Source organism: Homalodisca vitripennis, chromosome X (assembly GCF_021130785.1).
Source record: "Homalodisca vitripennis isolate AUS2020 chromosome X, UT_GWSS_2.1, whole genome shotgun sequence".
Classification (NCBI taxonomy): Eukaryota; Metazoa; Arthropoda; class Insecta; order Hemiptera; family Cicadellidae; genus Homalodisca; species Homalodisca vitripennis.
Genome location: NC_060215.1, coordinates 71,661,534 through 71,675,138, shown reverse-complemented (window position 1 = coordinate 71,675,138; position 13,605 = coordinate 71,661,534). Strand labels below are relative to the sequence as shown.

Here is a 13,605-nt window from a genome sequence, read left to right as displayed (position 1 = left end):
AATTGTTGTAATAATAATCTGATCAAAATAAGACACTTCTCAGCCAGCAAGATTGGGCATTGGTTATTGTGCAAGTGACGTAGAGGAATCTTATAACAGGACCTAAGCATGATTATTTCACAAGCAATCGATCTCACATGCCCCCGAACCTAGACAAACAAATAAAAAACACAAAAATACTCGCAAACATACGACGCAATTGCTGATCAGATGAAGAGGCTTTTCTCCATGTTGAAGATCCATACAATACCACAGGGAGACCGGGCAAGACAAAAGAAATGCAGCACAGCTCAAGAACGAGTACGACCTCTGGTTGAAGCACCTCACACAGCAAGAACACATAATTGCAGTATCAAAAGCTTATAAAAAGCCAAAAGCTTCTTTGATGCAAAAAGCCTCCGCTGACTATGATAATATTTCCACAAAACGTTTGAAAACTTGCAAAGAAGAACTTTCCCGTCTGCGTTAAAAATAGCTAAGGTATATCCAAAATACAAACAGGGACTTGCTACTCAACCAGCCAACTACCGTCTCCACTAATACCCACTTTATCTAAAGTAATAGAAAAACTTGTACTATCCAGACTCTTTCAACACCTAACACGTAATCAGCTACTGACACCCCAACATGCATGGTTCCTGCCTAGCAGAACAACAACTACAGCATTGATAAACTGAGTAGAATTTATAAATGATCAATTTAGAAAAGGGGAACACTTCCAACCCCATTAAGCTTGACTTTCAGGCAAGTAGGCCATGAAAACGAGTGATAAGGTTTAAGGCTTAATGAGGGATAAGGTTTCTCGTTAAATAAAAGTGAGGAGTAAAACTTTATTGCTTTAGTAAAAAGGTATCCAATTGTTATGGGAAGTGCATGACCATACATACATGATTAGAGGTGATCAAGTGTTAACTAACGTTCTGTTTTTTGTTATAGGTCCTCGACCAGCCTTACATTTAACGATATTTTACCAGAAGACCCGAAGCTGTATGACAAAATGCGTCCTCCGAAGAAGGACGGAAACCCGACAGTTGTCTACTTCCATGTCACCGTAATGGGGTTGGACTCTATTGATGAGAACTCTATGGTCAGTGTTGTTATAGTTTTAGATTGTGCTCCCTTCTGCAGTTTCATTAGTAGGATTTTTTCATGTAATTAATGGGGAAACTGTTGGTAAAAATCTGTAAGAACCATTGTGTACTGAACATAAATACTTTGTTGGAAAATATTTGCATTTAAACGTAAAATTTAAAATAGTGCCTGTAATCAATCACTACTACTACTCACACCTATAGAAATTCTTGATTTTGTAAATTATTTAGATAATTTACTTACGGTAATGGAATTATATTATATGTCCGTTACTTCAATATTTATAGAACGTCTGACCAGTATAAGAATCGTATGAGCCGGCACTGCATTCGACTAAGGTTGGGACACACATATCCGCACCGCGCCCGACACGTGAGTCGGCCGAGTTTCGGTGCGGGCTCGGCTCGGTTACCGCGAGGCCACACTTGTCCGTACGCTGTCCGAGCGTAACGATCTCATACTGCTTGTAAATAGAGCGTATGTCTTTTGTATTTCGGAGTGACGGATAATATTTGTGCAATTTATGAATTTTAAAAAAATATTTTAAAGTCAGCTCACCATTTTTCGAAATTGTATAACGAAAAATTACATAAACAGAGAGTTCGTAATCATTTAACGAAAGCTGTGATATTCCTTGGGTAGTAGACTTCATATTCTGTCAGTCTTGTTCTTCAGTTATTTTCACAAATAAAAAGATATCATACAAGTAATAACTCATAATATATATATATATATATATATATATATATATATTTATATATATATATATATATATACGTGGTGGATTATATAATGTGTATTATTGGAAGTTTTTTTAAGAATGATCAACTAAAATATACTTCGATGGAATGGGTGTACATTTTATTTCCTTGTAAGTAAGGGAATATAAACTAAATACCATAAAGATACTGTAAAAAACTATACTGTAACCTGTATAGAATGTTAGAAATCATTCATTGATATATACTGTAACACCAAATAAACAGTAACATTGTAAACTGTAACATTACATAAAAAGTTAACTTACTATTTAAGTTAGACATTCAAGTTATTCCGTATTGTAAAAGGTTTAATTTAGAGGCTATTGCTTTAAATACATATCATATTTCATTTTATTATGTACTTCTTGTTTTTGAAACCCACTACAACGATTAGTTGATTTAATCAAATTTAGATATATTCCCATAATAAGTTACTAATGTTTATAGATTTGAGTATAAAAGAGGTTGAGCATTTAAACATTTAACCTATTGCAGCGTATGGAGGCGAAGCAGCGGGCACGTGTTTGCGCCGCATGAAATTTGTATCTGCTTTATACCTCGTTTCTCGACAAACTGTTTACTCCAAAAATTTATAAAAAATACTACGGTAAAATTTGGTTTATTATCTCAAACTTTCTCGCAGACGAAACTCGCCCTGACCAATAAATAAAAAAAGTAGCAGCCGACTCATTATTTCATGTTCATCGCCAAAGCTCAATTTTGGTTTTAATTAATTAATATTTATTTTATAGCACTTGTAATAAACTTTTAAAATATTTATCTACTACATCGTCATTGCCATAGTATTGACTACAAAATTGTGAAATTTCAAGTTTTTATCCCAACTCTAACTGTATAATCCAACGGTGTTAATGAAAAGCGGCGAATTAAAATGTATACTCGCTACTATTTTCGTACTAAGAAACTTTATTGTAAATAAATTATTTTTATTTGACCTTTAATGCAGTTAAAATAATAAAACGTACAAAATTTCATAGAAACATTGTAAATTTGCCCATGCGAAATACCGGGATAAATTTTACCAAATAAATCCAATACATTACATAATTCTAATTTAGTTATTTAAAATTACTTAATATACAACATAGTTTTATAATTACTTATTATTAGAACAATATAAAATACCAACTGATGTATTTTATTAGCACAATAAGGAAAATATGGACCAGTTTACTCTAAAAATATTTCCAATACTTTTATCAATAAATTTTGATTTTGAATTTCAATAAAATACACTACAAACAGTATATTTTGTATTACTTTAACACAAGAACGTTTAGTGTGAGGCCATAGTTTGCCATGTTGCAGATAGTTTTATTAATAATGGGTAAAACATAGTAAATATTAGTAAAATATATAATATAGTCAATAGTCAAGTATTTATTGCGGAGACAAAGAGTACAATTGTATAGCAGTACTAGAGTACATGTTTATTTTCCGTACTTGAAAACTATATTGTAAATTAATTATTTTTAATTTTAAGTATATTGCAGTTAAAATAATAAAAACGTACAAAATGTCAGCGCACGATGTAGGGTTAGTATACTAAATAATTCAATTAAATAAAACGTTTGCTGAAATATTTTTACAAAGACAGAACGCAAATGTGACCAACTCTTTTTAAATTTATAATTACCCTCTCCAAGCTCCAAATTGTCAGCAATTTTCTTCCACACTTTCTCCTTGTATTCTGTATTCCGATATTTGTCATTCGACTGGTCATAAACTACAGGAAACTTCCTTATTTCTTCAATAAGTTTTCTCCACATCCATGGCTGATGCCGCTCAAAAAGAGATCTCTCAGACCGCACCGTGCCCGTCAAAATTCAAACCTGAACTATCGGTGACGGTGCGGCCACGGTGCGGCCACGACGGTCTGGTGTCGGTGTCGGTGCGGACGTGTCTGAACTTGCAGGTTAAATACTGCGCAGCAATTGTTTCACCGTGTGACGGCCAACAATCGGCCGACTCACGTGTCGGGCGCGGTGCGGTTATGTGTGTCCCAACCTTAATCGTGCGTCATTTCCTTTTCGTTGCCACCTAAAGTAGGGACTTTGCACATGCCCCCTTTATACTCGTATATTTTTTATACTTTACTTATTTGTCTTGTTTTATATATTTAATTAGTCAATGAAGAAAAGAATGTTATGAGAGTTCTAATTTTACATTTTATAGAGTACAAAAGGAGTAGTATAAACTTACCCAATGGTCTAAAAAATTTAGTTTGTGAGTAGCAAGCGAAGTCTCGTACTTCATGTTTGTAAAGCTCAGCAAAAGCAAGCCAATTTGTCCCTTTGAGAAGGGCGACGACCTAAAATTAATTATTTAATTAAAACAAATTATTAATAAGTTAGGAAAGTGTGCGACTTGTGGATTGTGCCACAGGACAGACCTGGTGAAGGTTCGTGGGTCAATAATCTTGCTGTAACACGCAGTCTTATGTCACAAGATGACGATTTTCACCACACTGAGTGATTTACCCGTAAAATAGTGTTTCATTTACGAGAACCATCTACAGTAATACCCTTAAAGAACAACTCTGCTTTAACTGAGATAACTCGATTAAGTGTCATTATGCTCTAATGAAATAATTTATCGCAAGCATATATATATTCCCCATGTTATCTCATAGCAAAGACCCATATTATTAACGTACATATAAATATTGAACCTAAATAAAGTACAATATTGCATTGTGTATATTGCATTATATCAATAGTTAATGATCAGTGAATGGTAATTAATTAATTTGTATTACCAATACGGTTAAAATATAAATAAAAATTAAATAAACATATTTAGAGCAATACAGGTTGTTAACACACTATTTTCTTTCAGACTTACGCTGCAGACATATTTTTTGCTCAGACATGGAAAGACAACCGACTAAGGTTACCTGAAAATATGACGTCAGAATACAGGTATGACCTAAATACCAGTTTTGCATAATTCACTTAGAAATAGATTTTCACGTGTTCCAAAACCGATGTCAGGATATCTTGGGGCGTATTCTAGTGATCAATATGAGACTTTTTTCATACGAACATGTGTTCATAAATCCATCCCGTGGAAACTTCAGCCTCTGATAAAAATATTAACCCTTCCTCTCATATTAATTGGCCATTATTATACTCTCAAAATATACGGGAAAATACTATTTTCCAAAGTCAATAAGATATAATCTCGTATTCACCCGTACCATCAACCACCCATAGCTCGTTTCCAACATTGCCGCAGGTGGGGTTAATACTCGTATTTCGGACTAAATTATCTTATGAATGAGCGTCACTCGTGTCGTAGTGAAAGCTTGAAAAATACCATTAAATATCTTTTTCTTCTCATATTTTTTGGTTTTTGATAAGTTATTTTTTATTTTGTATCTAAGACTTCTGTACTCAAACCTAAAGAACATCAGGAAATCCCTCTCCCAAAAAGCATTGTTTGAACATTTGTATTTTACTTACAAGGAATTGATCATATCAATAAAGCTCAGAAGACAAATTTGCGATTAAAGGTACATTCCTTTGGACGCAGTAACAAACATTCCGCCTATTTTGCCAAGTCTTTGAAAAAAGTGTGACACGATTTTGGAACACCCGTATAACAACTTGAATTTTAGTAACAGTACTATTAATTGCTTGACTCACCCAAAAGTTTAATTATTTAAAATCATTAAAGACTTCTACTTTGCTTACAGATTGCTTGAAGTGGAGTGGTTAAAAAACATGTGGAGGCCAGACTCGTTTTTCAAGAACGCAAAGGCGGTAACATTTCAAACTATGACCATTCCCAATCATTACATGTGGCTGTACAAGGACAAAACCATCCTCTACATGGTGAAGTATGTAATTAATTATATAACGTTGGAGTTTATTCATTTAATAACAGTAAACCCACTTAAACAAGAATAAAAATATAAAGGGGTTTTCAAGCTACTATGCACAGAATAAAGAATGTTTTACTATAAGCATGAAATGTAACTTTGTTTAAGTTAAGCAATATTAATGAATTAATATTGGTTTATAGCAGAGTATAACGTAATTATTATTAAAAAATTATATGTTTATAAACTTCGAAGAGAAACAACCATCTAATGTACTTGCATTAATTATATAATATGTTAATGAATACTCAAATACTCGTTGCTACATCATTACTGTAATTACAAAAGTGTATTATAGGAAAATGAGCCTACATTACCAGAAAGGCGATTGTGCGTAGGCTCGCAAAACCAAACCGAACAAACAAGAAGGTACAAAATTAATTAAATATATTATTATAAAATCAGGCTTAGCTATACAAAATAAAACTATAAATAGTAAATAATTAACAAATATTAAAAAATATATATATATTAAGTGTGTTATATCTGTTATATCATTCTTGAACGATTACTAAATAAGCAATTCTTATGATTATACCCAATAATCCTAAAAAGCAGAAAAATTTAATAAATTTAATGCATAGTAGAAAGTTGTTAATTTATTGCTATATACTCATGCAATTTTTATCCTAAAATTTAGCATATACTACTCTATTCTTAGCATAGACTATCTGGAGATCTCAATAATAATACCAATATTGAAGTTCTGTTTCCAAAATGTTCATATTATATTGTTGTTGTTCATATATATTGTTTATTCATACTATCAGAAAAAACCGTAAACAGATAAACTGTTTGCTATAAAAAAGTTACTGTTATTAAAATTTATAATTCTATTTTAAAATATTTTACAGCAACTATTGTTTTACCTGATTGACCCAAATTTTGATAAAACTGTATTAACGTTTTTTTTATATAAAAACAGTGATACTTGACTGTACAATGCAAACAAATCATTGCAGCACTTAAAATTATATTACCGAAACTGTGTGAAGTCGATTGACAAGTAAGTATTGTAAATATTTATATATCAGCCTAAGGTTGAAGGCATATATTTATATATTGATACACAAAAAATAAGCAAGAAAATATCGAAAACTCAGTGACATGTAGCTACGTACGAAACGGTAGGTCGAAAACTGTACAAAACTTTATTTCTGATGATGCGAATAACTTCCAATCGATTGATGTGTTAAAATTGTATTATCGTTACTTGGCTAGATCGACAATACTTCGTCCAAAATTTAATGAGCCTTGGTACAAGCTGTTGTAAACTTGTCAAAACAGGTTATAAAAAATACTTTTATCTCTCTCCAAAATTTATTTTCATCAATTGTAATTTTGTGGCTGGTATTGTAGCTGTAACAAGTATTGTGAATGGACCACAAGCTCGTGTGGATGCTTCAACACCAAACGCCACGTCCACGTTCAAGTTACGACGGTTTTATGATTAATATTATGGAAGATTTATGATCATAATATGCAACTACTGAAAGACACATTGCTAGATTTTACATTATTACGATCATACTGCACGTTTTATGGTCTTTGATTAAAACGGGTCGGCTTTGTTGTCTTTAGGTTGTTCGTTAGGGGTGTAATAATTCTAATTAGAAACTCAGTCTCAGTTATAATTCCTTCTAAGGAAATGTTTATTTTCGTACTAGCTGATATGTTGAATAAGGAGCCAAGAAGGTACAAATACAGTTCCATCTATGAAACTAAAGCCTCTGTATGTTTGTAGGTTGACGTTAACTTTGTCCTGTGCCATGAACTTCATGATATATCCTCACGACACGCAGGAGTGCAAACTCCAGATGGAGAGCTGTATGTACACCTCTATTATTCTAGGAAATGAATACTTATGTGATGTTTAAATCCTTTAATTTAATTCATGTAGAAAGTATTAATGTAAAAATTAAAGTATAATGCCAAATATATTCACTTCAAGTTCACTTCCTGTCAATACATGTAAACTCAAGCTATCTTAAAGCTGAAGTTAGGGTAATATGCTATTTAAAGTGATAACCACATTCATACATTTCAGAGTTGAATGAAAATCTAAATATAAGTTATTATGATACTTAATTAAATATTATGCTTTCAAATTTGTTATGTTAAAAAATCTATTAAAGTACATATTAGCAAAATTTGTTAAATTATCTTTACCCTTGATTTGTTTTTAATTTTAAATACTGCGTGGCATGAAGTAATGTAAAATCCTAATGACGGGTGTTTAATAAAAAATGTTTACATTTATAGCGGAATATAAATTGTTAAAGAACTTTAGAATATTTAGTAAACAGAATATTTTTGGATTTAAAAACTGTTGAACTTTACGTTTGGTGGATACAGTTTTTAAACTTTCCCACAATTTTCAACTCTGTCCAGTTTATAACACATATATCCGTGTTAAATGTTCACAACTTCATCACAAAAAAAATGAAGAATCAAAGTTTCAAAAGAAGTATATATTACATTTATTTTATACCTTTGTTAATTTTGTTTATATGGTAAGTGAAATACCTACAACAAATACATGAAAGCTATAATTCCTTTGATATCTGCATAGTATTAAAAATGTGAGCCATTTATTAATGTAATAATTTAATGCAATGGTTATAAAACAATTATATATTTACAATTTATTTAACATAACATGTTTACATAACAGTTATATTAAATAGGCGTATTCAAACATGAATACGAGTACATCAGTTCAAAGATATTATGTTACATTTTAAGTATAGATATTTTGCTGATGTTTATAACGAACCTGTTTTTATTATTAATAATAATAATTATATAACAAAATATATATCATGAATATGTTCAATAATGTTTCTAGTTTCTCTGTGCAAGTAAGTATTGTCTTTTAACAGGTGTTGTAAATCTTTGCAATTGTTTTTAATAATTGAAATACTTTCTAAGCAACCACCTATTTAATCAGCATGTGTAACAGTTATTGAAGCTAATTAATTCACTTGTCTAAAGATATATATTATTGTAGTGTCACACACGACTGACGACATGATCTTCCAGTGGGACCCCGACGTGCCTCTAGTAGTGGACGAAAACATTGAACTGCCTCAGTTGCAGTTGGTCAAGAACAACACGGCAGATTGTACACAAGTCTATTCTACAGGTATAGAGAAGCTAATACTTAAATTTATCAGTGTTGCCTACATTGTAGCTGTACATTATAATTCATTGGTTGTTACTACTACCTAGATTGTAACCCCACAGTGAAGTTATTTTTATGTTTTTCTAGTATTAATATAAGAGAAATAACGTGCAATTTATGTCTGCTACTTTTGTAATATTAGTTAGTTAGCCTGTTTACATACTGCATTTGTTTGTAAATTAGTTCACTCTACTGATATTTTATGATTAACCGTTTCTGTTAACTGTTGTGAGTAAATGAAATAGTTTGGCTCCCTGCAAAATACTATACTTATTAATACATGATTTTCTCTTTGGATAAAATCTTATCCAAAGAGTTCAATCTGTATAGAGTACTATAATAGTGATTGAATGTGCAGGAAATTTCACGTGCTTAGAGGTTGTATTCGTGCTAAAGCGGCGACTGGGATACTACCTCTTCCACACGTACATCCCGACCTGCCTCATCGTCATTATGTCGGTAAGTCCGAGTTGAAGCATATTCTCTGGAGTCTCTGGAGTCGAGATGGAGTCAAGTTTCAGTTGCAACAAGAAAGAAATCAAAAGCACAAATTGTATTGTATCAAGCACGGAATACACCAAACTGCAAATAACTATCGGTAAGGGCGTTAGGCCTGCAACAACGGGCACTTATATCAATGCCAAGTCATCTATAGGCAAAATGGCTCTTGAACTTATTGTTATTGAAAGTTCTTTTTGATTGATGTACTAGTACTGAAGGTTAATCTCAAACTGGCCAATACAACTATATGGATTATGGGTTCAAGTAGGTGTAGTGTAACTATTTAAAGGTTTCAAGAATAAGTTAGCGTGTATTCCAAACTTTGTAAAAGTAAATTCAAAATATAATTGCTTACATGTGACATTTTCTTTATACAATGGTTTTATAACACTAATAAGGACGTTTGAAAAATCTAAATACCACGATGGGTAGAACTAATTTGTATTCGGAGAAAAACCAAACTTAGAAAAAATTGCATTGAAATATACAGTTTGTACAGAAAATAAGACAATTGTCCCCATAAGACACTAGACAATCAATGTATTAAACAAATAATCAATTTCCTTTAGTATATTTGAATATCAAAAATGTCCAAAAGAATAGTCGAAAAGTTTTTTTAACTTTGCCCTGCCCAAACAATCGTTTTATTGACACCAGCGAGAATTCAACAAACGCTATTTCTGTTGTCCGTGAAAGTGCAAAACGAGAAGTTCCATCGGAAGCAGTAAAAGTTCTGAGTCCTAAGCATTGCTCAAATGGCCCCTCGCAATGTAGAGGCCATACATTGCTAAATTAATAAATTCCAGTAACTGCATTTGACAATAAAGAAATACTTGATGTATAGTGTTTGATAAAGTACTGTATTGCCAAAAGTATACTACAAACCAAAGAAAATATAGTGAAAAACGTATTATAATTTATTCTACCCGAGCAGAATAATGAAAGACAAATTCGCGCTCTAGTTTATGAAAACTATAAAAAATAAATAATAATTATTACATGGTGACTGACCAGTTTAAATTTAATTTTTCACAGTCCCTATGGAGATGCTGTTAATATTCATTAGCAAGTTACAATGCATTGGCCATTAAGACGCAATTAAGGTCTAGACCGAAATAACTAAAATGTGAGTAACTTTCCAAGTATGGAAGACCATTAACGATTAGTATACTTCCAGATCGAGACAGGTATTCATGAGGCTTATATTATTTCGTATATGTACACATGGATAGAAGTCTCATCTTAAATTGTAACTTTACTTGAAACTTTAATTTTTAGTTTTAGTACAGTATTTGGGTCAGCTTATAGACGGTATAAACCCGTTTCGGGATGTTCGGTTTCAGGAAGAATCATTTGATTGGTGATAGCCTGGGTTATTCTTAAATGAAAGGTGATAGCCACCCTAGCAATATGAACTCGTCCTCATATTTGGATCGCTTTGTTCGAATTCGATTCTTGCCCCTGCTTTAGTAGAAAAATTTGTATATATTTGTAAAAAGCGAACTTGTTTGTGTGTTTTTACTTTATACAGTGTTCACAAAAGGATGTCACAATGTATTCATCATTAAAGACAGAAAAGGTAATACAAAAATAGCTAGCCGCCGTTTTGTATTTTTATTATAAAGATATTATTATTTCTAAACCTAGTTAAGCAAAAAAACAAGTTTTTTTACATGGGTTTGGACATTTTCTTAATACATTTAAAACATAATCAATGCCAGATTAAAAATATGAAGATATGCATGATATAAAGTTTAAATTACATTTTCACATTTTGTACCAAGGAATCCATAACTAGAATTTTGATGATATTCAACAAGTATTATCTGTGATATAATAAAAATCTGTGTCATAACGGTTTATTTTAGTAAAATATTATGCGTTTACTGTAATCTGACTATTTTACATATTTCGGAATATCATTTTAGTTAATAGATATAAGATAAGTAATTAAAACACTATTTAACAACTGAAAAACGTTTATGATATGAAGGATCGTAGCAAAGCGCTTATAAACGAGCGTTGCCAAAAGCATATGTGGCCACAAACAATACAAGCCGGTGTGGGGGTGTGCATACAACTATGCAAAGTGGTTTTTTCATTAAGACATAGTACAGGATACAAAAAGAGAAATATATAAGAAATTTATTAGTTATTTACGTATACCCCTCAGGTTTAGAGAGGTCAATTGGTTCTCGAACACACTCTGTGCAATCCTAAGTTGCCTTCAACTAACGCAAATTAAAGATAAAAGTGTAAGGGAACTATCAGTTAAATGAAGCATTTATTCGAAAACTATTATATATATTGTATTATATTAAAAAGACTATTTTTTAGGGAAGTGGCTACTAGGGTTGACGTCTCTGCTGAGTTTCAGTACGCGCAGTACTGGCAATACTCCTGCCCGTCTTAAACCTTAATGCTTTAATGCCTTCATACTGGCTTGATGTTTTAAATATTTTATGTCGCATTATATATACGATTCATACTGGCTTGATGTTTTAAATATTTTATGTCGCATTATATACGATTCATACTGGCTTGATGTTTTAAATATTTTATGTCGCATTATATATACGATTCATACTGGCTTGATGTTTTAAATATTTTATGTCGCATTATATATACGATTCATACTGGCTTGATGTTTTAAATATTTTATGTCGCATTATATATACGATTCATACTGGCTTGATGTTTTAAATATTTTTATGTCGCATTATATACGATTCATACTGGCTTGATGTTTTAAATATTTTATGTCGCATTATATACGATTCATACTGGCTTGATGTTTTAAATATTTTATGTCGCATTATATATACGATTCATACTGGCTTGATGTTTTAAATATTTTATGTCGCATTATATACGATTCATACTGGCTTGATGTTTTAAATATTTTATGTCGCATTATATACGATTCATACTGGCTTGATGTTTTAAATATTTTATGTCGCATTATATACGATTCATACTGGCTTGATGTTTTAAATATTTTATGTCGCATTATATATACGATTCATACTGGCTTGATGTTTTAAATATTTTATGTCGCATTATATACGATTCATACTGGCTTGATGTTTTAAATATTTTATGTCGCATTATATATACGATTCATACTGGCTTGATGTTTTAAATATTTTATGTCGCATTATATACGATTCATACTGGCTTGATGTTTTAAATATTTTATGTCGCATTATATACGATTCATACTGGCTTGATGTTTTAAATATTTTATGTCGCATTATATATACGATTCATACTGGCTTGATGTTTTAAATATTTTATGTCGCATTATATACGATTAAACACACATTAAAGTTTGTACGACTTGAATAGTGAAAAACGTTTGTGATTTTTGGTAGTGGGTGTCGTTTTGGATTAAGCCAGAGGCGGCTCCAGCTAGAGTCACTCTAGGGGTAACTTCGCTGCTGACTCTCTCCACTCAGCACGCCAAGTCTCAGGCATCACTCCCACCCGTCTCCTATCTCAAAGCTGTAGACGCCTTCATGTCGGCTTGTACAGTGTAAGTGTTTAAGAAAATTAATCACATCAAATTCAGGATTAAAGAAATATTTGTTATTGTAATTCGTTTTAACCTACATCTTCACTAAAAGATAAAAGGTTAATTTAAAATTAAAGTAGGGAGGGTAGGAAATACTCTTATACGACCCTCCATCTGCCACTGTTTTTATTCCTTATAAAAAATCAGTCTATAATACTATTTCTTCTGAGTAGTATTGTTGAAGCTCTCCTCATCCAGTGTTCCTGTTTAATTAGGTTTTTAAATGCGCCTTCCATTTAGCAAACGATCAATGCTTAACATACTTGTAAATCAGAAAACCTTAACCACAATAGACAGGCGCGTGACCATAAACAAATATTAAAAATGTATAAATATTGTTATTTGGCTTACTTATTATTTTCCTTTATTCGTAGTTGCTTTAATAAAAACCAACAAGGTAGGATGACATAAATTAATAATGTTAGTGACCGAATTTAATAATGAAAATATAACTTACAAATATTGACTGAGTGTTGGCGAAATTATTATGAAATTTTTTTGGCTGCTAGCAATTTTTTTTAATTCTTGAGAATCATTTTTGGAATGCTTTTTTAAGAATGAGAATATTTTGCTTCATAGACATTTTTAT

General features: G+C 31.6%; 1 protein-coding gene across 2 annotated transcripts in view; it reads left to right on the top strand.

Moving 5' to 3' along the window:
* Positions 1-13,605, top strand: part of LOC124369180 (glycine receptor subunit alpha-2) — a 63,392-nt gene that overhangs the window by 38,226 nt on the left and 11,561 nt on the right. For both annotated transcript variants that reach the window (XM_046826991.1, XM_046826990.1), the window contains exons 3-9: positions 937-1,087; positions 4,713-4,795; positions 5,572-5,715; positions 7,502-7,584; positions 8,768-8,902; positions 9,300-9,400; positions 12,817-12,977. In XM_046826991.1, the coding sequence (XP_046682947.1) occupies positions 937-1,087; positions 4,713-4,795; positions 5,572-5,715; positions 7,502-7,584; positions 8,768-8,902; positions 9,300-9,400; positions 12,817-12,977 (858 nt within the window). The remainder of the gene's footprint in view (positions 1-936; positions 1,088-4,712; positions 4,796-5,571; positions 5,716-7,501; positions 7,585-8,767; positions 8,903-9,299; positions 9,401-12,816; positions 12,978-13,605) is intronic.